This window comes from Glandiceps talaboti, chromosome 6 (genome assembly GCF_964340395.1).
Source record: "Glandiceps talaboti chromosome 6, keGlaTala1.1, whole genome shotgun sequence".
Taxonomy (NCBI): domain Eukaryota; kingdom Metazoa; phylum Hemichordata; class Enteropneusta; family Spengelidae; genus Glandiceps; species Glandiceps talaboti.
In genome coordinates this window covers 7859179-7884786 of record NC_135554.1, presented here as the reverse complement: position 1 = coordinate 7884786, position 25608 = coordinate 7859179, and the positions used below count along the sequence as shown (strand labels likewise).

Here is a 25608-nt window from a genome sequence, read left to right as displayed (position 1 = left end):
TATTAAATTTGCCTTTTTGATCATTTATGATAACTATGCAATATCTCTAGAATACAAGCTTTGAGTGCATTTATGGTAAAGAAGCGAATGCGTCATTTAAAGCTTGTTGATATAGCTTATAATCATAATTGGGCAATTTGAATAGGCAAGTTTTGAATTTCATATAGATTCATAAAATTATTTTTACTATTAAGGGGTACAGCATGAATGATAGGTATAGTTCAGAATTTTGCTTTTCAAAAAATGTGTATTCAGGCATTCAGTTTACATATGGTGATATCAAGGTATTAGTTTTAATGTAGATATATATACTCATTTACATTTTATGTTTCTGTCCTTACAACTTGTGCAATCTGTTAGTTAGATAAAATGTTCAGGTTGCTTTGACTGCAATATCTTTCGTCGTAGAAGAGAGCTAGGCGTAGCACAAGTGTACAGCGCCAGTGACGCGTTTTATGAATCACCATGCAGAAAAGCTATGACTTTGACGTCTTCTGATGTCTGCACATCAACACAGTGATTTCTAAATGGATAATTGTCTGGTATTTTGTGTGTATATAGTTACATTTTCATATAAAACTTACATTATTACTTTATATACATTACTTAGAAAGGTGTTCTATGGCAGAATCAGATCGAAATAGGTGCGGTCGTACCAGTCCCGAAATTTGGAGAATAGACTGTCTCGCAAGGGGTTGTTGTTGGTTCCATGGAGCTGTGGATGAACCGCGTATTTGTTTTTTAGCTCGTACGTATAATTTACTTTTCCTTGTTTTGTTATTCTGTCTTGTATGTGTATTCACAGTGCAGACGAACCACACGTCATTTTTTTATTGCTTGAAAGTCAGTCCCAAAATTAATTACGTAAACGAAAAAATCTGATATCCTTTTACAATATTTCGGTATATATCAAATGTGAAATAAATTACCTGACTGTTTAAAACACAGCTCACTTTAATAAACTTATTTTCACACTTCCATTTTATTATACTATGGTAAGCTTTATATTTATGGTATGTATACTTATGTATAGTGTTTATTAAAAATAACTACAACCATGCACGTGGTGTGTATATGGAGGTGGAAGTTTAACCGGTTTATGCATGATTAAAACGAAATGTCATACATATTTACCTTACATACTGTTTCCTCACACATGTATTGATTCTTCTCTTGTGGTTCCTCTATCAACAAGTTGAATGTGATATAACAGCTGCAAATCGCGTAAGTTGTGAATCAAACAATATGGCTCACTGTCTTGCAAGAGGTTGTTGTTTTGATGATCGTACACCTAGTGATGTACCAAACTGTTACCAGGCTAATGGTAAGTAGTATTGTTGTTCGTGTTAGTAGTTTGTCAAATGAGCTTTAGTTTTTGAGGAAGAAAATAGTTATACTTGTTAATAATTATTTACATTTACACTAACATTACAATACTGGCCATTCACTTGATGTATGATTTACAATGTGTAATACAGTTTGGCAACAAAACCAACTATAATAGGACATTCTGCACTCTGGAATTGTGATAAATTTGTAATCTTATTATCAATTTACTGAGGAATTAAAACCATGCGTTATATACTATACAAACATAGTTCAGGATGCTGTTGCTGAATGAAATTATTATGGTTTGGTGTCTAGTCTGTTTGTTTATTGTCAATTGGCTACCGTTACGGGATAGTTTTTGTTTTTAAATTTAACTGACAGCAAATGTTCCCGTCTTTTTGTAAGGTTGTGATTACAACACATTTAAACAGGATGGTATATGTACCAATTGTAACTGTTTGCAACCGTGTGACAGGACTACTGGTGAATGTTCATCGATGTGTGTTAACAGGTTTATTGGGCTGAACTGCCAAACAGGTAAGATTAAACCAGGATATGTCCATATTTTGACGTCATCTGTAACTTACTGTTTTCGGTTTCCCCTGTCCTTTGCTTTGACGATATCGATGGTGGCACCGCAAGCGAAACGTCTATAGATGTATTAGGATTACATTTGGACGCCCTTAGAAACGCACCCCGGGTCACTGTAGCAGTACACTTGTGCTGCGCCTAGCCCTCTCTACGAAAGATATTGCAGTCAAAGCGCAAACAACGTCGACATTCTATCTAACAGATTACAATTTGTTTTTATCATGAACTCACCCATTGCAAGAAGGGTAACGATAGCCAATGAAAATCCGTACAATGTGTATATGCACTTAATTGGTACGCATAATTTAAGTGTACCATTTGTTTTCTAGACTTGTTCATCGTATGTCGTAGTCGTTCAGACTCTATTACTTAGATTTAGAATGTTGATTGTTAATTACATGTCTGAGTGTCTCTCTGCTTGTCTGTCTCTGCGGTATTCTTGCACCAAATAAATGTGCATGTTTTGGTAGACGCTTACAAACTCATTCATGACGACATAATTTGATGAATATATTCTTACGTGCTGTATATAGGGATCGGACCTCTTCACGCACAATGATGTTTTATGACTCATTGAGTTACAATGAGATAATGTTTATTCGTCTTTAGGTCATAGGCCAAAACAACAATTACATAACTTAAAGAAAAACAGAATACAGTATAACTGGTTGTAACATGTTCCAAAACTTACCAAGCAATATCAAGGGTCCATATGAAAATCTTGTCTTAAATCCATTGCTTTATTAACAAATTTACTATTATAGAAGTTAACACGGGTTTGAAAATGTCTATAGTAATTTGTTAGGAGACATCTTAAATTTTGATATAATGGACACACAAGTATGATATGATATTCGTCTTCGATACCATCTAAACATATTTCACAAATCCTATTATCAATGTCTATACCAGTATAGGGCCCCTCCTGAATTCTCAGACTAAGACATAAACATTTCATTCTTATCAAGACATGCTTGTATTTCAACTCTTTAATTTCCTTCATATATTTTTCTGCTTCTAACACGCTTTTGAAATTACAATATAATTTTAACATATCCCTGAGACATACTTCACTAAACCATTCCTGTTTATAGACATCGGATATGCGTTGTTGGAATTCTATCATAAACTTGTTGCTATCCACTACCCTTTGTGCTAACTAGACTATACCAAAGCTGTGTGTTCACAAATATGCTTAATCTCTGTAGTTCAATCCGATTGTATTAACTTCGTCATTGTTGTATATTTCTTTTAGATGGTCTTCCGTCTGTATCCAGCATAACTCAAGACATGACAGTCAATTCCGGTCAACCGACTAATTTCACATGTTCAGTACAAGCCAATATACGGGAAACTGTACATGTCACTATAGAAACTGAATCAAATTCATATACTTCTACATCAACTACAAACGGTGTACATCCTAACTATGTTCACAAACATACTTTTAATGACGTGTCTGTAACTAAAGGTGAAAACGTGACATGCAATGCTACATATAGTGGTGGGACACCAAAGATTAAAGTAATTGAGGCCGTGTCATTTGGTAAGTTAATAAAATTCCAGACTGCTATTGTGTGTGTTTGTTTTGTTTGTTTGGCTACGTGTATATATATATATATATATATATATATATATATATATATATATATATATATATATATATATATATATATATATATATATATATACATATATATATATATATATATATATATATATATATAACTCGGTGAGTATCAATCTGCTATAAGACAGTGCTCTATACCGCAGTGGCAGAGCGTAATAGTTTTGGTAGTACTGGAACTCTTTCTTGGGTGTAACTCGGAGTTTCACGCATATTGCGATCATCAGACACTCTGAGTGTCTGATGATCGCAATATGCGTGAAACTCCGAGTTACACCCAAGAAAGAGTTCCAGTACTACCAAAACTATATATATATATATATATATATAAGTTTGGAATTTGAAGGAAGGAACCAGCCTTATAATATCCAGTGGGATATCATCACCCAAGCGGCGGCTTATACAAGTGAGACGAAACGGTGCAATGCTGAAAAGAGTATGTTACTGAACAAAAAAATCCGAACTGGTCTCGAAATGTCGCCACGAAGGCAAATACTCGCCTTCCAACTAAAAAAACTACAATAGTTTAGTCCGACCATCTTGTTACGCAATATATACATACAAATATTATGTGTATGTACCGACTTTGACAATCCCAATGTAGTTGTCTGAAGATCGCTCGAAGCGTGAAACCCTGAAACCCTATCTATCTATCTATCTATCTATTTAGCTATCTATATAAGCGATCTGACTCGTCAAAGATTGGAGTTTGTCCAACTGTAATATGTAAAAAAAAGTATTGTCTATAACTGATCAGTTTGAATTAGATAATGACGACTTGTCATTCCATGCTGAGTATACGAGAGCCATTATATATATATATATATATATATATATATATATATATATATATATATATATATATATATATATATATATATATATATATATATATATTACATCAACATCGAAAACAGGCGATAAGTAGAATACGTTTCTTGCACTTTACATTTTAATGGTTTTTTACAACGACTTCCTTAGAAGTATTGTCATTGGATAACGTCAGCAATAATTTAATTGCACAACCAATAATTACATGTCTATAAAATTGACACAGAAGTGTCAACCGATGTGGTTTTGTTAGCTCGTTTCTATAAATATAAAATGGTGTCAACAGCCACTACATATCCCTTTTACTACAATTGGCTAGGATAAGAGCTAAGGGTTTAATTGTTCATGAAAAAATATTGTTATTTCACATACAATTTCAAATCAAATTAATTAATATCCAACTTAACTATAATATTTATTTACCTTGATAAAATACACTGACATGACTTTTCGTTACCCCTCCAGTACAACCACAATTAAAAACCGAACCATGGATAACTTATGTCAACAAAATGCAAATGATCGTGAATTGGAATACCTGGCAAAGTGGTTTTGATATTGGTGATGGTATGATAGAAAAGTACGAAGTATGGTATAAGAACACCAGTGAGAACAGCTTTACTTCATATCCCCAAGATGTCAATCCAAATCAAACCTCTTTAGCAGTCGACGGTTTATTACCCTACACCGACTACATGTTTGCTGTAAAGACCTACAGGCCTGGTGTAGGAGGTGGCGGTGATTTAGGTCCACATACAACAGGGAGAACACCATGTGGTAGTAAGTTTCACCACAAATTGGCTAAATAGAGACGACTTATCCAATTAAATCACTGAATTCTACTTTGCAAATGTAGCAGTGCATTATGATAATATAGGTTTTCACAGGCAACTGACAAACTTTCCTTTCAAGCAGATAACATGGTATTTCATGCAAAGCAACCTTTTTGTGTAAAAAACGAAAACAGTAACTGATGTTATTTAAACACCTGATGTTGAAATAAGTGTTTGTTATTTAATACACAGACCCACTAGGTTCACCAGTTCTCCTTGAAGCTAATACACCCACATCGTCAGAGATGGAAGTTATCTGGGAGGTAAGTATTTATATTCTTAATCTACTTTTTTGTAAGTTGATTGAAACTAGTTGTGATTAAATGGAAGTTAAGTGTATAATATCCATCTATCATACTATAATGGAAAAATCTTGTTTTGATAATCTATACTTACAGACGGGTTTACCTGGTGTTATGAATAGACTTATTTTTTCTTACAGGTTTAAAATTGAGTTTGTTGCATTTTTACGTTTAATTTGTGAACATTTAGTGCATTCTTATGACATATCACAAAACCTGTTTTAGGGCAATATTTGACGTGTAATATGCTATCCTCTGTTTTCAGTTAAACGAGGCTGATCTGGAACCCCACAGACTTAAATGTGATGAAGTGACGTCATACACAGTACACTACCGAGTGAATGGAAGTAATACAGAGTATAAATCTATAACGGCTGACTCTGACGTCACAAGTGAGATACTCACAAAACTCAATCCTTGCACAACTTATGAAGTAACAGTTACCATGAATAATGAAGCAGGAGGTGGTCCTTACAGTAACCCAGTAATCAACAAAACAATGCCTTCACGTAAGTATATCAGTCTTTTATCTCTTGACATGGACCAAAAGTTGCCATTACATACATTGTCTTTGCCCAGGCCTTAATTTCCCTTATTGTTAATTAATGAAATGGTATATTAGGGGGAAAATGCTCAATTAAACAATACTAACGACGAGAATATTGCGCTCGAATACTAATGGCATAGGCACTGCAGTGCAATACCGAAAACACCATAAATATACCTGCATGGAAATGATAAGCAGATGAACATGCTTTCGCTTGAGGCATAGTATCATTTTTACTGAAATTTGCTGCTTCGGATAAATAGAACCCCATGCTGCTGCGTGAGTGCAAGTGTGGGTACTGAGTGGTATTTGCACTCGTGCTTGTAGTGACATCTGCAGCCTGGATGCCAGTGTGGTTTCTAACTAAACCACGTCTGGTCAAATTCCCGTAATCAGCACAAGATGCTGTTCATCTAACCAGTCAACCCCAACGGTTACAGTGACATAAATAGAGTGTGAGTAGCATTTTGAGCTATGAATATACCATATTTGGACATTACAAAACGCCTCAGTAAATACTAACTTTATGAGGGACTGTGTTATTGGTTAGCATTTTGTGATAGATTATAAACAAAGACATGATGTTAATAACTGTGTGGGTGGCTGTTAAATTTCATCTGATGCATCTCAGGGCATCTAGAGTAACGACTTTGACAATACTGTGTGTACAGGTGTAAATGGTAAAGATGCTGTGTAGGAACTAGACTGGGTACACTGTAAGCACTCGTCCAAATAACCCGAGTACGCTACCCTTGTACTTGCGCGTCGTATGGGTTCTGCCACATTGCGTTTTATTAGGTGGAGCAGCGCGTGACCAGTCTGAGACCTACATGATGCCATTTAAACCCTTAACCACAATCTTATAAATAACATTAATTTTTTTTTAAATATTTCTTTTTTATTATCAGATGTTAAAAGTGGAACATTAGCACACAATTGAGCTAAGCTAATCTACCCTTTTCCCCTTTTTCTTTAATTGTTGTATCTCGATTGTTTACAACAGCACCAAAAGTTAAAGACCTTACAGCAAATGTTGTGTCATCGTATATTATTCAATCGACATGGTCTCATCCCGAAAACACTAATCCGGATTGTCCATTGGAAGGATATGAATTGGTATACGAACAGATATCAGAGTATGATTGTGGCCCGACGAAGAAGTTTACCTCTCATGTTTTCAACCCCGACACCTATGAACACAATGTTAACGGCCTCTATGCCAACACTGAATATTCTGTTAGAGTCACAGCATTTATTAGCAGTGTTATAGGAACAACCAGTGTGGCTACAGAAACAACCAGTGAAGCGAGTGAGTTTGTAATCCTGATATAGCAATACTCTTCGTCATATACACACTAATATTTGAATATAATGTTATGCGTTGTTTATGGAACTACTAAGAGGTCTACATAGAATTGCAGTAGATACATGTGTTTGATTTATGATATGAAAAATATGCGATTTGTCGTTGATTGAGGTATGCTTGTACATAGTTAGTCTATGCCTAAACACATTTACAATTATAATTGTATCATTGTATTTAAAAATACTTGCATATCATTATTTCTTTGGTTGATACATGTTTGTATATTAGTTGGTTTATGCCTAAATCAATATGAAGGTTTACTGGTGATATGCCTATGTAATCCAATAACGGAATGATTAATGTACCGTGTATTTTATATTGCAGTTCCTTCCCAGCCATTAAACCTTCAAACAATTGGTGTATCAGCCACGGAAGTACAAGCAACATGGTATCCCCCACAGTGTCCAAATGGTATTCTAAAGACATACGTGTTATTTTATTGGGAAACTCTCAAGGACGAAACTACTGGTAAACAGCTGAGATATAATGTGGATTCCGGTATCGAGAGTGAAGGGAGTAAAAATATGTCAGATGTGATTGATGGCCTGAATCCGGGAACTAATTACACAGTACAGGTATGATCACAGTTATATCTTTTCATACATATTCTAGAGTCTTGGTCTTCATCACGTTCGCTGAATTATTTTGGGTCATTTTGAATTTAAGATGAATGCATAACAATAACCTACATTTGATAACCATGTAAACATATTGACATCTGAATCATGTTTAACTATTAGGTTACTGCTGAAAACAGTTGTTGTACCGGCAACAGAAGTGATGCAGCAACAGCCGCTACAAAGCGTAAGTGAATATTGTATGGTAACATTCTAGTGCACTTTTCTGTATACAGAGTTATTGTAATGTTTGGATATCTAAATTGCCTTGTTATCCAGAGGAAGTACCTTTATCCAACACAAATGTGGATTTTAATTTTAATTGTAACAGTTATATATATTTGAATTAAAGTTGGTTTGAGCAGCATAATCATACCCATAATCTTAAATTCGTTTGATGTGGTGTTAGCACAAATACCTGTGGACAAAACACCTCATAAATTACACCAACGCATGACACTCTCGATAATTGTTACAGTTCGAGAACCAATAATTTCTGCCGACCATTAATTACTGCTTTTGACAACACTACAATTTGTAACGGTATCCTTATGTTTTTGTAACTGATATTTCACACTTACAATTCTCTCTACTCCCATTTTTCAGCCATATCAAGTCCTCCTACAAGTACACCTGTTGCAATGATGGTATCTGGGGTTGTAGGTGGATTGGTCGTCGTCCTCCTGTTGTTGGTATTACTTGGGTTTCTCTACTTAAAACGGTAACATAATCACTTCGATATTCAAAAGCGTCATTGTCTTAACGGAAAATAATATGCAAAACGTGTATTGAATACGACATTAATGTTGAAATATAATGATATAGATTTTGTTTGCCTATTTCTATTGTTGATTTTCTAAAAGTAACTAAGCATAGGTTTCACCAGCTATGAAATTCAATGTTTCAGTTCGTCAGCCACTGAAAAGATTTGTGAGTGAGTGAGTGAATGAGTGAGTGAGTGAGTGATTGAGAGTGCTAGCTAGCTAGCGAGTGTGGTGGATTTGTAGTGAATTTATGAGTGAGGTTAATGTTGTAATGTATATATGAATGAACGAATTCCTTTATTGATTGAGCGGCTTCATCTCTGAGTAATTGATAGCTTTTTTGAATGGATTGCTGGGTGTATTCATTGATCTTACAGACTTATTTAATTTTGGCACTGACTGTATAATTTAGGCTATGTATGTAAAATATAGTCGCGTATCGGGGAAATGTAACAAATTGTTATCGTAATAGTTTAAAGTTAAGCTTTGTACTACGTCAAAAAATCCTTAATAAGCTCTGTATTCTTTTTAGAACTGATAAGTCATTGAGTGATGTTTGCAGATCGAAAAAAAGGCCTAATGCACAAGGTAATTGCTATATTCTATTCATTTCGATGTTTTCAATGATTGATTTAATTACATTTCATTCTGGAAAGGAGACACAATACTTCTTATGTTTTTCTCACATTGTTTGATTGATGCGTTATATGACACTGCTCATATAACCAAGAACACCCCTACCCCCACCTCAACTCATAAGCAGTTAACTATATTTTACAGAATGCATACCAATTGTTCCTGTTGCAGCAGAGGGACTGTGTATAAAACCAATCAAAATACAAGATCTAGTATCCAACATAAAAAGAAAGAAAGCGAGTGATGCTGACGGATTTAAAGCAGAATATGAGGTAAATAATGGTTCCAGTAAATGTTGAACCCTTCCCCTTTTCAGATACATCTTGTGGATAGTCAGTGGTAAGATATTTCCGTAGTACAGTGCTCGATACGTCTGCACGCAGAGTGGAGTATATTTTGAGGGTAGAAGAAAATCAAGTCGGGTTTTTCGTCTCTACAAGCCTGTTTCGTGAGTAAATCACTCGTCAGGAGACGAGTGATTTACTCACGAAACAGGCTTGTAGAGACGAAAAACCCGACTTGATTTTCTTCTACCCTCAATATATATATATATATATATATATATATATATATATATATATATATATATATATATATATATATATATATATCCATGCGATCGTCTCTATCTGTACAACCATATAGCTAACATATACAAAAGCCGATTTCCTTCAATATCGCCTTCCGGATATGACATTGTACTCCGAATCAATATTAAATTTGGTCGAATGTCGGCAGTATGTTTGTCGAAATATCAATATTTAATCTAATAACACAAGAAGTGCAATGTTCCTCCATTGAAGTGTCTTCCTTAAGTTTACCTGGTGGGAGAACATTGATCTTATCGTCTTACATGATATGTCAGTCCAATTCCCCTTTAGACATTGTGCATACGTGATATATAATAATTTAGGTATAACCTTGCACCATCTGTATAGCTCATACCATATGTTTATTATAACTGGAGCCATAATATTTAAAATAGCCCAAAACCACAAAAACGAGGACTAAGTCCGTATGTTTTTTTTGTAGCTGGTGTCATCATTGGTGACACTGGTCTTCAGGTTTAATGAATGAATGACAGTTAAATATACTATAGATGAAAAAATAACCCTTTGCTTCCAAACTACAAAGCCAAATAGACACAAACCTATCTTAGTATCTGCTCCTATATTGTCAAAACCAACCTGTCTTTTAACATATTGATATTTTGCGAGGTGGACGTTGCCCCTTTAACGATCAATCACCGCAACTGTGCCATTTTCTGCACATTTCATTCACTTTGTGGTATTTGATTCTGAGTAAATTCCATTACACCTTGTGTTCATGCAAAACAGGCTTAATTTACATGTACATTAATGTTGTCCATTAATAACTTTTCCATAAACAACAGTCATATTCCTGAGAAAATTAATAATTTTTTTGAAATGGTCAAGGTGCCAGACATTTGGCTCTTTTTTCAACATACCTTACCTTTTTAACAGTGTCATCATATTTGATTGTGATCTTGAATTTGACCTCAAAGTAAAATTTATTAATTCATAGAAACAACAGAGTACGTAAGAGGCATGTGATTGAAAGGATACCCGTTTTACTTCACCATCCTTATAATTATACCTAATATTTACTAGTAGTTCATTAATGTACCGTGATCTTTAAGAGCAATCGTTTTCTTGATGAGTGAAACAATGCCATTGTTGGTTTTGCTATTGTTGATTTTGGTGTTTTTCTGATTTGGCAATTATTACCAAGCCTGTTTCCTGGTACACGTACGTAGTTCTTACAAATGTATATATTGTTTATTCCATAGCTATTCCATAGAAAATTGGTAATTTGAAAATTACGAACATTATATATAACGTTTTGTCATGTTTTATATTTTACTTTTATTTTCAAATTTATTAAAAGTCGTTGCCATCAGATGATATTGCACCATATACATTTGCGTTGACGGATGTCAATAAACTAAAGAACCGTTTCACGAATATAATGGCATGTAAGTTAACTTTCCATATATTTTTTTTTCAGTTTGACATGTGCAGATTTTAAAGTTGTGTTCGTCTGTATTATTGTCGCCATATACAACTGGTGAAATGTACTTACAAGTTTGAAAATAGACTGTATTCCCAAACAGAAACATAGTATGTCATATTTCTAAATTTGTCCTATCCAACTATAATAGTATCATCTATGTAAACAACTTCATAAATAAATGTGACAAGGAGTTGATAACTGTTTGGTAATATTATGTTCTAGTGATGTAATAAGCTGCTAAGTGATCTTATTCTGATTACAGTAAACTTGTGCTTAAACTATAGTTAAATTGTCATTTGGATATTTCCTAAATGCATATTTAACAACTATCTGGTAGAAGACATTTTAGCTATAATATGTATGTTACTATCTACATGTACTTTAGAATGTCTGCATCTCTATTTGCAGATGATCACTCAAGGGTTATACTGGGTGATGAAAGTGAAGAACTTACGTCTGACTACATCAATGCATCGTATATCAATGTAGGCAATTCTCTTTATCTCTTAATCTTAGTAACATCTGAATCCATTAATTTATACCATTTTGTAAATTATGTTGTTTGGGGTCATGGTTGATAGGAACCTCTAATTTGCAATGATATTTGAGTCTATAGCCAAATATGTTCAATAAAACACGTGATGTAGTTTATAAGTGGTCGTCGTATACTTTATAATGTTTACAGTTATCGTTTACACATTTTACAGGGCTACACGAAAAAGAAGGCTTACATAGCTACTCAGGGTAAGTATCTATCATGTAACTAAAGAACAACATTCTTGATTGTATAGAGAACCTACATTATGCATGTATTTCTATCATATTCCTATTGTGATTCAAGGAATGGATTTTAAATTTAACTATTTAACAGAAGGAAGCCGAACAAATTGAAGTTGCACATATGTGAGATACATATCTTAAACAAATATTATATACTCAGCTTTTCTTTCCAATCTTTTGTTTTCAATTTTATCACCTCTTTTTATGAGTGCACATGGAAAACCAATTTTTATGTATTTTTTTTCAAATGGCAATAAAGTGCGATATTGAATCGTATTTCAGCTGTGATGAGCAATGTATGTTGCTTATTTTAAAATTGAGAAATTTAGATATTCTTCTTTTATGTATTCTATTTTGAACTCCTCGTCAATTGATATTTAAAGAATTTAAATACTCTAATTACAAACCATTACTATGAGCTGCTCGTGAACACGTTTTATCATAACAAACCCTGTTATGTACCTGAGTGTCAGTTTGTCGTTGTACAAAGTGTGGTCTATATTCTAATGTAGGTGTTTTCATTAATCTTGTATTGCTACTTGTTGCCAGTTGTCTTTTATATATGTGTACATTTGTTTTTTGTGGCCCACGCTCATACGTTTTCGTTATGTGTGTAGACTGCCTTATTGTTATACTGAAAAAGAATTAATTAAATAAATACATGTAATTATAAGTATCACATTTAATCTCAGGTCCGAAGACAACGACAGTGGCTGATTTATGGAGAATGGTATGGCAGGAGAAGAGTGCTTGCATACTGATGGCTACAAACTTAATGGAAAATAACAAGGTGAGGTAGAAATGAAATTTTATTGTAACGAATGATAATCGAATAAACTATCTACAATTATCTAAATATAGTGTTACGGATGACAGAATACAACATTTTAATATTCGCTAAGTTTTGATGTTTTGCGAGGTCACCGTGAACTCTCAGCTGTCATGAATTAACACTTAGAACAAATGTTTGCTTTGCGCGAATAGTATTCTTCTAAGATGACAACATTAAGTTATTAAAAGATCAACAGTGTCAAATAATGACTGATTACAGACAGTTGGAAGAACAATGACGTGATCACATTGTTTGGCTAGTTTTCATATTTGTCAATATCATTTGCATTGAATTAAGGCGACGGCAATACTTCCGTCTTAGTCATTTATGGTGCTGATTACTTTATTACCCAATCATTTGAGTATTGTATATTTTATGTTTATAAGAATTTGATGGAATAATAAAATGATGGATTCAGTCTTTGGAAGAGACGGTCGGAGGTGAGGAGCCTCGATCTGCTCCGTGGCCACCTCCAAATGATCCAGGTTAACCATGAACATTGTGTGTAGTCTGAGCTAATTCCCTAAAAGTCCAAGTCGATCCCGTGTACAGAGTGGAGAGAGAGAGAGTAACATGGAGGAGGGTTACCTTAACAGTAGAGGTAACCCATCTACCAATTTGTTAAATTGGTGGAAGAACCGGCCTTGGACTAGAAGGACCATTGTGCGCGTAATGAGACAAATGTAAACTTTATGAAAAATAATTGACAACCTTTGAGAAGAAGAAAACACAACGCCGCTGGGTGAGTGACAAATCGATGACTCGAGAACTTTTCGAAAGGAAACTTTTAATGATTATGTTACAATGGTGGGAATTCAACTCGAACTAGAACTCGTAAATATTGCAGTGACAGACTAAGACATCTCAGAAGGAGGAATTGTGTTTCAAAACGTGGACTTGTGAATAAATAGACAACGATAGAGACTTTGACAAACGTAGCAGTGAAACCTTCAACGAGGACCGAACAGCTGACAGGCGATTGGAGATATCGCGTATCCGACGCTGATGCAGACCCAAGCAGTTCGCATGTGAACTACATGTTTAAGACTTTTGAAGGACAAATAACTCGTTAATCATACGGTTGTAGAGATTTGCTAAAGATTGACATTATTTTATTCCTCGAATTCATTTCTATTCATGATCAGCAATTTTTTTTACTGTGTGTACAGAGAAATATGTAAGAAATAATAATTGTATGCTCGATTTAGTTTGACGATGAACACTTTTTGAAATCTGTGTTCTTAACAGAACCATTTCAGTGATGCTGTTTTACATCTCAACAGTCGCGTACAAGCAGAAAGAATATTATTGATGATTTATCTATGGAGAACATTTTAGTTTTAATAAGGATATTTCTTAAAGTATTAGTAGTATGGAGTATTGGAAACTCCTCGAAGTTTTTTTGACTCTGAGTTGTAGTGAGCCGAAACGCTACAGATGAATGCGTTGCTCACAAGTTGAATCTGGTTTTGTGTTTTAAAGTTCCTACAGTAAAGGAAGGAACCATGTTGATATAGTGCTTTATTGAATCTACAGTACAAGATAAACATTTGAATTCGAATTTGAGTGTAAAACAGAGATTCGACCGAAATGAGTTGTATTATTGTCTTATGCAAAAATTCCTTTCAAATTCCGCAGGGATTTCTGAAATTCCTCAAATGCTAAAAACCCGTATGATAAATGCTAGTCCAACTTTTTTTCAATCATACACGACGTAAAGTTGTTGTTTTTTTCACAAAAAAGAATGACATAACTTGTTTAATGAAAATATCATCTATTTCACGATTATGAGTTGTCATTGAAGAGTACCTGTATGATAGATTTTACAAGTCAAAATTCAAAAGGGTTTCATATTTAGCTGGGTAAAAGATATATAGGCACGGCTGTGTGAGTGATTGTATAGTCTGGCTAGACACTGTATGACGAGGACTCTAAAGGTACTTGTTGAATAACCACTCGCATTATCGTCAATGTTGAAAAAGATAATCGCTGCAATTCCAATCTTAGAAATTAAACTGCCTGTCTCGAAATCAGACTGCTGTTCAAGAAATGAGCACACATCCATAATATTCCAAGTTTAATTTCTTTAATTGTTTGTACTTTTCTCCTTTTCTATCGATTTACAAAATCATAAAAATGTTTCATTTATGAAAGGCAATTATTTTGAATATTTTAATGTGTGGCGGGGACGCCATACTTTGGGAAAAGGTGATAGTGTTACGGAAGACAGAATACAACTTTTTGATATTCGCTAAGTTTTGATGTTTTGCGAGGTCACCGTGAACTCTCAGCTGTCATGAATTAACACTTAGAACAATATGTTTGCATTGCGCGAATAGTATTCTTCTAAGATGACAACATTAAGTTATTAAAAGATCAACAGTGCCAAATAATGACTGATTACAGACAGTTGGAAGAACAATGACGTGATCACATTGTTTGGCTAGTTTTCATATTTGTCAATATCATTTGCATTGAATTAAGGCGACGGCAATACTTCCGTCTTAGTCATTTATGGTGCTGATTACTTTATTACCCAATCATTTGAGTATTGTATATTTTATGTTTATAAGAATTTGATGGAATAATAAAATGATGGATTCAGTCTTTGGAAGAGACGGTCTGAGGTGAGGAGCTTCGATCTGCTCCGTGGCCACTTCCAAATGATCCAGGTTAACCATGAACATTGTGTATAGTCTGAGCTAATTCCCTAAAAGTCCAAGTCGGTCCCGTGTACAGAGTGGAGAGCGAGAGAGAGAGAGAGAGTAACATTGAAGGAGGTTTACTTAACATTAGAGGCCCCCTCAATTTGTTAAAATAGTTCGTTACATGTCTAAAGCCAAACCCCATTGACAAGTATTTTTAAAAGATGAAGACTTTTTGAGGAGGATGCGCTAGTCAATGCAGTTCGGGTTACGCTATTAGAAAAGAAATACTTGTTTACTTTCAGGAGAAATGTGTTAAGTATTGGCCAGACCAACCTGAAGGTGAAAAACTGTATGGTGATATATCAGTAAAGAATGTCTGTGAAGAAGTGTTTGTAGATTCAATGATCCGAACTCTGCATGTGAAAAAGGTAAACTGTAAATTATATATGACTGAGTCAAATTAGTTTATTCTATGGCACGGCGACACGTATATATAATCCCATGAAATCAATGTTAGGTTTACGTCATAATATGCTCCTACCGGCTCGAATTTGTATTACTCCGCGGAATCATACTCGGAGCATTATGACGTAAAACTAACATTGATTTCATGGAATTATATATTTATCACATAACTAGTATTTCCTCATATTTTTCTAAAATTTTAAATCGTATTTTACGAATACTGTATCATTTCATCGCACTATATTCTTCATCACATATTAAAAAATGGCGCCCGATGGCTATGCAAATTACATTATCGCGTGACCTGTTGCGAGGTCAAGCTTCGGTCGCAGTCATAGTGTTCTGTGGTTTCTCAAACAAAATTATCGGTTATAACCTTGCGATGTACATGTTATATCGAATTTAGTTTAAAAAGTAAGTAGAATTTGTCTGAATACGACTTTTATGCCGTCATTTTAATCATATTTTCTCGGGTTGAGTAAGTTCGGAGATCTGAGCTCGACGAAGAATCGGAAGTAAGCTTGCCGGCTGCTAGTACTACATCGATAATCTCCGTGATTTTTAAATAGAATAAAATTTATCAAATAAAAATAATAAAAGTACCTCTACGTTTCAAACTCATGCCATCCAACTTGGATATGTGTAACGTAATGTATGCATTTACGTTTTGAAAGCACGTAATTATTACGATAAACTTGATCGTAGTGGAGGATTGGCACGAACATTCGAACAGTACGGAGAGAAAATTGTTCGGTAAAACAGGGGTGATATGCTCCGAAATCACCCCGTTTGACGTCACACAGTAGCAGATATGCACGTATTTATGTGATAATGATTCATATCAGAGAGATTAATTATATATTATCACGTCGATCATTAGTAGTAATGACACATTTGGTGTATTGTGATCGCCAAACTTCTAGGTACACATCAAAATTAGTCGATGAAATGGCACGCTAGATTTGTATTATTAGTTGTGGTATCTAATTGTGAATTTACTTTAATGTCATTAATCAACGCATCGATTTACAACAACCATACTTTTTTGTTTTTCTGTCTCTAGCATTAAAAAACCTCCAAAAACATACAGACTTAGCAAAAGAAAGGAGACTCATTTCTAACCATGCACCCAGCGTTTCGAATGTATGACTAAAATATATAATAATTTTGTTTTACCTGTGTGATTCTTTAGGTGGACCAAACTAAAGTTCGTGAAATAAAGCAATTTCACTTCACCGTATGGCCTGACATGGGTGTTCCACAATATCCGTCTGCTGTGTTGTCATTTCTTCGGCGTATCAGAGCCTACAATCCATCTAATGCTGGTCCATTAGTAGTTCACTGCAGGTGAGTATAAACTAAAATACTGACATTTTATTCATAATTGTCAAAATCCATCTGGGAACAAAAACATGCATAACACATTCTTATCTATGTTATTTCAGGGTTAATAATATTGAGATGTGGTACATGAAATAAAGTACATATGTGACTCATGGAAGTGAAAGACTACATCAATAAACATGATTTACTGGACACATGACCTTTATTATCATAATTTGAACTTACCAAATTCAACATAAAGAATTTGCACATTCAATATAATACAATAAATACATAGATAGTGACAAGGCATATACATGGCCTTTAAAGCATGTTCATCAGTATAATTTCTCTATAGATTATATTACATAACTAACTTCTGGAAAAAGACACTTTTATTTAGTAGTGTTAACATTGCGATATTTGCATCTTTACGGGAGGCATTTAGTTTGCTGCCGCCTACGAATGTCGTAATGGCGGATGCAAATGACATCTGATCAATCTTAAAACTATTATTATTATTATTATTATTATTATTATTATTATTATTATTATTATTATTATTATTATTATTATATATTCGCTAACTAGAAATCTAATGCATTCTCGTCTCACATACTTACCTAGTGCTGGTGTTGGGCGTACTGGGACATTTATTACAATTGATTCCATGTTAGAGATGGCTGAGGCCGAAGGCAAAGTCGACATTTTCAATTTCGTATATCAAGCCAGGCAAGACCGGATGCATTTTGTGCAGACACTTGTATGTAAAATTGTACCTAAGGAGAAACATCTTTTTAACTTAACGTTCATTTTATAATAACTGTCTCTTTACAGACAGAAGTAACTGGTTTATCAAAGAAGGATTTTCTATGGGATCAACTTATATAGTCTCGTTTACATTAATTGAACAAAAGGTAGTACACTATAAAAATACCAAACGATTATCTACGAATTTTCGATATGATTATCGTTGAATTGTTTGTGTCAATATTAGATGCATATATAGCCGTTTCCTCTTCATCGTTCATATATAGGACCAATATAAATTTGCCTACACTGCAGTATTAGAGGCAATTGTTTTTGGAAACAAGGAAATACCGACAGCAGATCTCAGAATGAAGCTAACTGTGTTGAAGATAAAGGATAAAGGGACAAACTTGTCTGCTTTAGATAAAGAATTCCGAGTAAGTAAATCCTGAATATAACTAAAGCACGTTTAATTCCACGCTTAATAGTCTGTCTGAGCTAGCCTACATACCCGACTGCTTGCCTACCCCCTCTCTCTCTCTCTCTCTCTCTCTCTCTCTCTCTCTCTCTCTCTCTCTCTCTCTCTCTCTCTCTCTCTCTCTCTCTCTCTCTCTCTCTCTCTCTCTCTCTCTCTCTCTCTCTCTCTCTCTCTCTCTCTCTCTCTCTCTTTATCTTTATCTTTGAAAGTACAATTTCATGTCACGCGCTGTGCATGGTGTCTATAGTCTATAGTTAATAGTTAGACACAGTGTTGCAGAAGCAGACATATGCGAATGCTTGGAATCATTCTCTATTTTTGTCCCATTTTGATAAGGTCCTTAATGAGGTATGTTGTCTACCAAATGACAGTGAATGTTCTGATGGGAGGCAAGCTAAAAACAAGAGTAAAAATAGATACACAGACGTAATACCAAGTAAGTACACCCACACATACAATATCACACTAGTATGCACATTTTCATGCAGCTAGAACAAAATGTTAACCTTGAAGGCAAAATAAAATTTGTATTGACTGATTAGCTACTATTGTTACTAGACTATATGTTATATTTCTCCTTGACAAACTGACTTGAAAAAACAACAGGACGACAATTACAACAAGAGTAATAACGCATCTGTTGAGATTGGTGTGAAGAAGGAAATGACGATATTCAGTTAAAAACTTTTTTCTCAAATTGTTTACCTACAGTTGATCGATGTAGACCACGGCTGACAACACCCGTATACATCGATGGTTCCACTGACTATATCAATGCCAGCTTTCTCACCGTAAGTGATTTTCTAAATGTGTTAGTAAGAGTACCTTTTAGTAACTTGTAATTACATGGTAAATTTTGCTTCGAGGATTATTTTGCCAGTACCTTGTTGATTTATTTAATTTTTACTGACGAATCGGATATGTATTGCTCACGGTTTCTACTGTATTACATTTATGAAATTTAAGGCTTTAGCAATCAATTCAGTTGTGATTATGCAACATGATGTGTGAACAATAAGCTCAATGCAGTTAGTCGTATCCAATTAAAATATTTAGATAAAGTACTTGATGATATGACATATAAACTTCATTTCCAAAACTGAATAAGTACAGACGGCTGTTAAGAAGGTTAAAGTGTCATCTGTCCTCAGACACAGACGTCGACTGCCAGCCAGACAACGGATGATAATGTTAAACCCAAGCTTGGACTTTAAGAACACTAGTTAAAGTCATATAGTTGTATCTAAATCTGAACTACACTATAAGTGGGTATATGGCCGAATTTTCTTCTTGTATTTAAACGTTTATTTCTTGCATCCTGTGTTATTTGTTTCAATTCCAGGCATACACACGTAAAGATGCCCTCATAGCCACACAAATGCCGATGTCACACACGATTGTTGATTTCTGGAGAATGGTGTATGATTACATGACAAATACCATTGTTATGCTAAATGATATGGATAGTGAAGATATGGTAAGTAATGCTATAATACAAAGACCATTGATATATTAAATGAAATTGACAGTGGATACATGGTAAGTAACAGCACATGAAAACAGTCACCATTGGTATTCAATCTATTGCTATTTTACCTTCGTTATTTTGCCTGAATTGCCCTTCGTGGTATATGTTTACTTTTTATCCTCGCATCCTCGATTAGAATAAGAACGTAAACATGTACCTCGCAGGTAAAATAGCAATGAACGATTAGCCGACATATATATCGCATTTTAATCACATTGCATTGGTATTGTTATAGATGGATATGTAAGTCGCGGGTTTCTTGATGGACCCGGACACCCTCGAGTTAGCGAGGGTCTACTGTATATATATATATATATATATATATATATATATATATATATATATATATATATATATATATATATGTGTTGAGGGTAGAAGAAAATCAAGTCGGGTTTTTCGTGTCTACAAGCCTGTTTCATGAGTAAATCACTTGTCAGGAGATGTTGATGTATATATATATATATAGTTTTGGTAGTACTGGAACTCTTTCTTGGTTGTAACTCGGAGTTTCACGCATTGCGCGATATATATATATATATATATATATATATATATATATATATATAACTCGGTGAGTATCAATCTCCTAAGAAAGTGCTCTATACCGCAGTGGCAGAGCGCAGTAGTTTTGGTAGTACTGGAACTCTTTCTATATATATATATTATATATATCGCATATATATGTAAATATATATACACACACACACACACACACACATATATATATATATATATATATATATATATATATATATATATATATATATATGTGTGTGTGTGTATATATTTACAAATAGAAAGTGATTAAATAGATAGATGGATAGGTAGGTAAGTAGATAGATTTATTAATCAGGTGCAGACATACATACATGCATACATACACTACATACATACATACATACATACATACATACATACATACATACATACATACATACATAGAAATACATATGGAACCTGTACATACATACATACATACATACATACATACATACATACATACATACATTCACACGTACACACATACACTACATACATACATACATACATACATACATACATACATACATACATACATACATACATACATACATACATACTACATACATACATACATACATACATACATACATACATAGAAATGCATATGGAACCTGTATATACATACATACATTCACACGTACATACACACATACATACATACATACATACATACATACATACATACATACATACATACATAAAGATAAAGACATATATATCGATATAATTTCAAACACCAAACCAATCAATCATTCTTCAAATATATTTTGTTTGTCTTGATAGAGAAAAGGACAATACTGGTGTGACGAGAAAAATATGAGATATGGTCCATTTGAAGTAGAAGTTACTCAAATTCAAGATAATGATGATATTATTGAGAGAATTATTACTTTGTCCAACCATTCTAGCAAGGTGAATTTTTAAGTGTTGCCTTATTTGCACATATGATAAAAACTAACGTATTCTAATAAAACCCATTATCAACTAGTCCCTATACCATTTGCTGTTAATATTGTTAAATGATTGACTGGTTTACCATAAATCGTTTGCTATTTAATGACAGTAAATGAAAAATTGCACACTGTTACACGAAAACGTGATGAGATTGAACACAGCATGCTATTGTAAGTATACGTTACATATATCATATTTATTTACACACATATTACAAACCCTTGACCTGTTGTCCCACGGGTATCATTTGAACAAATCAGTTTTACTTTGCGCAACACAATAGATTCATGTTAGTGTCTATATACGTTTAAAATTATATTTTAAGATTTATTTTCTTTGTTTTCGATCTATATATTCATGTTATTAAGATGCTATCACATGTGTACCACAGAAGACTCTTTTTTGTAGAACTGTCACTGACTTGTAACCTGTGAGATGATATGAAGCTAAATATATATGTTATTCAAAACATATCGTGACTATTAACTCCCAGTTATAATATACCATTCCTTAATGTCCACTATTTTTTTTTCATACAAACTTCCCTGTCACCAGCGACATCAAACTGTTGTCAAACGTACCATTACACATTTACAACTGACGACATGGCCAGCTAACAGAGAAATACCTTATTCTACATCCTTTCTGTCTGAAATGGTAACGTTGGTTGAGAAAGCACAGCAACAATCGGATGACAACCGTATAACAGTTCACTGCAGGTTCATGTATAATTATTTCTTATATATATACAAGCATGGAATGGGCATTGTAAGAATTAGTCGTGGTGGACAAATTCCACTATTAACAGAAGAACTTAACAGGATTATAATCTGGTCAGACACAGTGCAGTGTGATAACTATTAAGACATTGCTTCTAGATCCCATTCACAAAAATAAATAGTGGGTCGAATGTATAAGAATACAATAACTCGCTACAAATTAATTAGATAATCGATAGCAAAATAAGCAGAAATGTTTACACCGACTAAATTCATAATCAATATTCTAAACTAGAAATACTTTTTCAAAGGAGGTCTCATCAGTATCAAAGCTCAGAAGCTGCAAAAGCAACGCCCATAGTGGCATGGCCAGATGTTTTGAGTTTGGAATATGCTGTATCCATGGATACTATGTAAATGCCTGTAAGTGTTTTGATTGTAAAGACTTATGCGTGTGTCAAATATACATCTAACAAGCCACTTCAAATGTCCACTTTCGTGTCACTTATCAACAAGATTGACACAGTCAGTGAGGTGAAAATCTAAGTTCTAAAACTCGTATTTATTTTCTACAGAAATGGACTTGGACGCAGTGGTGTCTTCTGTGCTTTTTTCGCTGCCTATGGACAGGTTAAGATGGAACAAATCGTGAATGTATTCCAGGCAGTCAAGACAATAAGAGAAAACAGACCTCAAATGGTGGAGACTGTAGTAAGTTTTCGAAATTCTGAATTTTCCACGATTAAAACTAATTTTGATAGATTGGTAAAAATATCATAACGAACATATTTTTCTTTTTCAATCACGTAACAATATTATGATATCATGAAATACACATTCACGGTGGACCCGAAAATGAGCCATGGCGTTCTTATATATAATCCCGTAAAATCAAGGTTAGTTTAACATCATAATGCTCCAAGTATGATTCCACGGACTAATACAAATTCGAGCCGGTAGGCGGAGCATTATGACGTAATTAAAGTAACATTGATTTCATGGTCTTATACATCTATCTCATAACTAAGTATTCCTCCATACTGAAATTTTAAATCGAATTTTACGAATACTGCGTCGCATCATCGCGCTATCCACTATCGCTTAAGAAATGGTGCCACACGGCCTTGCCAATTAGTAATCGCGTGACCTATCGCGAGAGCAATCTTACCTACCCGCTACCTGTCATACTGTGTTGTAGTTTCCCAACCAAAAGTATTTGTTATAACTTTGCGATGTACATGGATGTGATACCAATTTTAGTTTAAAACGTAAGTAGAATTTGTCTGAATACGACTTCTGGTCCGTCATTTTACTCATATTTGCTGGGAATGTGTAAGTTCGGAGCTCTGATGAGTTCGACGGAAAAAAAGTAGGTAAGCTTGCCAGCTGGTACATCGATAATGTACATGGTTTATAGATTTATCAAATAAAAATAAAAATACCTCAATGTATCAAACTCACACCACCCAACGATATATGTAACGTAGTGTGTGCATTCACGATGTGAAAGCACATAATTAATACGATAACTTGATCGTAGCATAGGAATGGCAGGAACACTCGAAACAGTAGGTAGAAAAAATAGTTCGGTAGAACAGGGGTGATATGGGTTTTTTTTATGTGCCCCGTTTGATGTCACACAGAAGATTTGCCCGTGTTTATGTGATAAAGTCAGTTAACATATCGTTTTCAGAAAATATTTAATGATTAGACCGTGTCACATGGTATAATCCAGTGACTCTCGTGACCACACTTTGCATAAACAGGGCATTATTCATTTTCTATTTTCCCTACGACACTATTGATGTAGGGCTGTATTCCTACATGTGATTTGCTTTAACTATGGCAACAATACATGCGTGGAAATGTAATGTGCCATTATACACTTAGCAACTGGCTACAAGGACACTCAGTCCACTAGATGCCAATTTCCATTAGGGATGTTATGTCATAACTATTGTCCTTGTGTGGAAAGCCAATTTCCATGAGGGGTGTTATGTCGTAACTATTGCCCTTGTGTGGAAAGCCAAGTGGATTAGTTGATATTATAACATCACAAGGGTATATACCATTTATACCATTAGTGAATGGTTTATACAACGCATATCAATTTTAGGCATATATTGATTCCATATAGGAAGAAAAACACGGATGACTTGTTTGCTGGTTTCATTTTGCCCAAAGGCAAAAGAACGCAACCGGCTGTAGTGCCCGTATATCTAAACTGAAGTAATTCGAACAATATTAGATATCACAACGCCACTCGCGATGTTACCTAACAAATATTTTTCAGGGAAATAGCTGTTACGTAACATCTTATAGTCAGCCAATAGGTAGTGTAACATGATGGATTATAATTGACATGAGTGACCCTTTGACTTTTATCAATAACACTGCCACTAAGGAAACTATTCCTTTTCAGGCCCAGTATCAATATATCTACGACGCTCTTCTTGCCTATCTGGACTCGTTTGCAACATCTGCAAACTTTGAATAACGAGCTACGTACGACCGAGGTAAGGAATGTTCATATAAATTGTTCAATTTATGACTCTTTCTCTTACTTGGTCTGTATTAACGTTTCAAATGTATTTGAATAGATTATTTCTCACAGTGTATCCTAACGCTATACATTGTAATGTATTGGTTCATTCTATACTGACTGCATTGTAAAGTGTTTTGATTTCTATTGTATTGTATTGTATTGTATTGTATTGTATTGTATTGTATTGTATTGTATTGCATTGTATTGTATTGTATTGTATTGTGTGGGATGGTAATGGTTGAATTGCATTGTACTGTATTGCATTCTGTGCTACATGTACCAAAATGAAATGTGTCAATAATAATCTCTCTGTCTCTCTCTGTCTCTCTCTCTCTCTCTCTCTGTCTCTCTGTCTCTCTCTCTCTGTCTGTCTCTCTCTCTCTCTCTCTCTCTCTCTTTGTCTCTCTCTGTCTCTCTGTCTGTCTGTCTGTCTGTCTCTCTCTCTCTCTCTCTCTCTCTCTCTCTCTCTCTCTCTCTCTCTCAACTGGTATAGCAAATAAAAAGATAGTTTTATCAGCTGACCTGTGACAGACAATTAACATACTGACGCCTTATGAACAACC

General features: G+C 34.4%; 1 protein-coding gene across 1 annotated transcript; it reads left to right on the top strand.

Annotated features, from left to right (window-relative positions):
- Nucleotides 1-1245: 1245 nt before the first annotated feature.
- On the top strand, nucleotides 1246-24997 carry LOC144436789 (receptor-type tyrosine-protein phosphatase kappa-like). Its single transcript, XM_078125651.1, has 27 exons — nucleotides 1246-1324; nucleotides 1735-1866; nucleotides 3176-3466; nucleotides 4844-5158; nucleotides 5404-5474; nucleotides 5779-6022; nucleotides 7064-7369; nucleotides 7751-8001; nucleotides 8167-8230; nucleotides 8650-8764; nucleotides 9340-9395; nucleotides 9588-9715; nucleotides 11352-11439; nucleotides 11886-11962; nucleotides 12185-12221; nucleotides 12950-13047; nucleotides 16040-16165; nucleotides 17395-17549; nucleotides 18153-18288; nucleotides 18563-18712; nucleotides 19090-19189; nucleotides 19465-19544; nucleotides 20096-20230; nucleotides 21611-21739; nucleotides 22337-22500; nucleotides 23076-23211; nucleotides 24923-24997. Exons 1-27 carry the CDS (start codon nucleotides 1246-1248, stop codon nucleotides 24995-24997), a joined length of 3738 nt encoding a protein of 1245 aa, XP_077981777.1.
- Nucleotides 24998-25608: the final 611 nt, after the last annotated feature.

Bases quoted from the DNA above. Each gene is read 5' to 3' on its own strand.
- LOC144436789 (XM_078125651.1), top strand. From the start codon at position 1,246: ATGGCTCACTGTCTTGCAAGAGGTTGTTGTTTTGATGATCGTACACCT. The intron at 18,289-18,562 runs GTATGTAAAATT...GTTCATATATAG, and splicing joins TGCATTTTGTGCAGACACTT to GACCAATATAAATTTGCCTA. The intron at 22,501-23,075 runs GTTCATGTATAA...TATTTTCTACAG, and splicing joins CGTATAACAGTTCACTGCAG to AAATGGACTTGGACGCAGTG.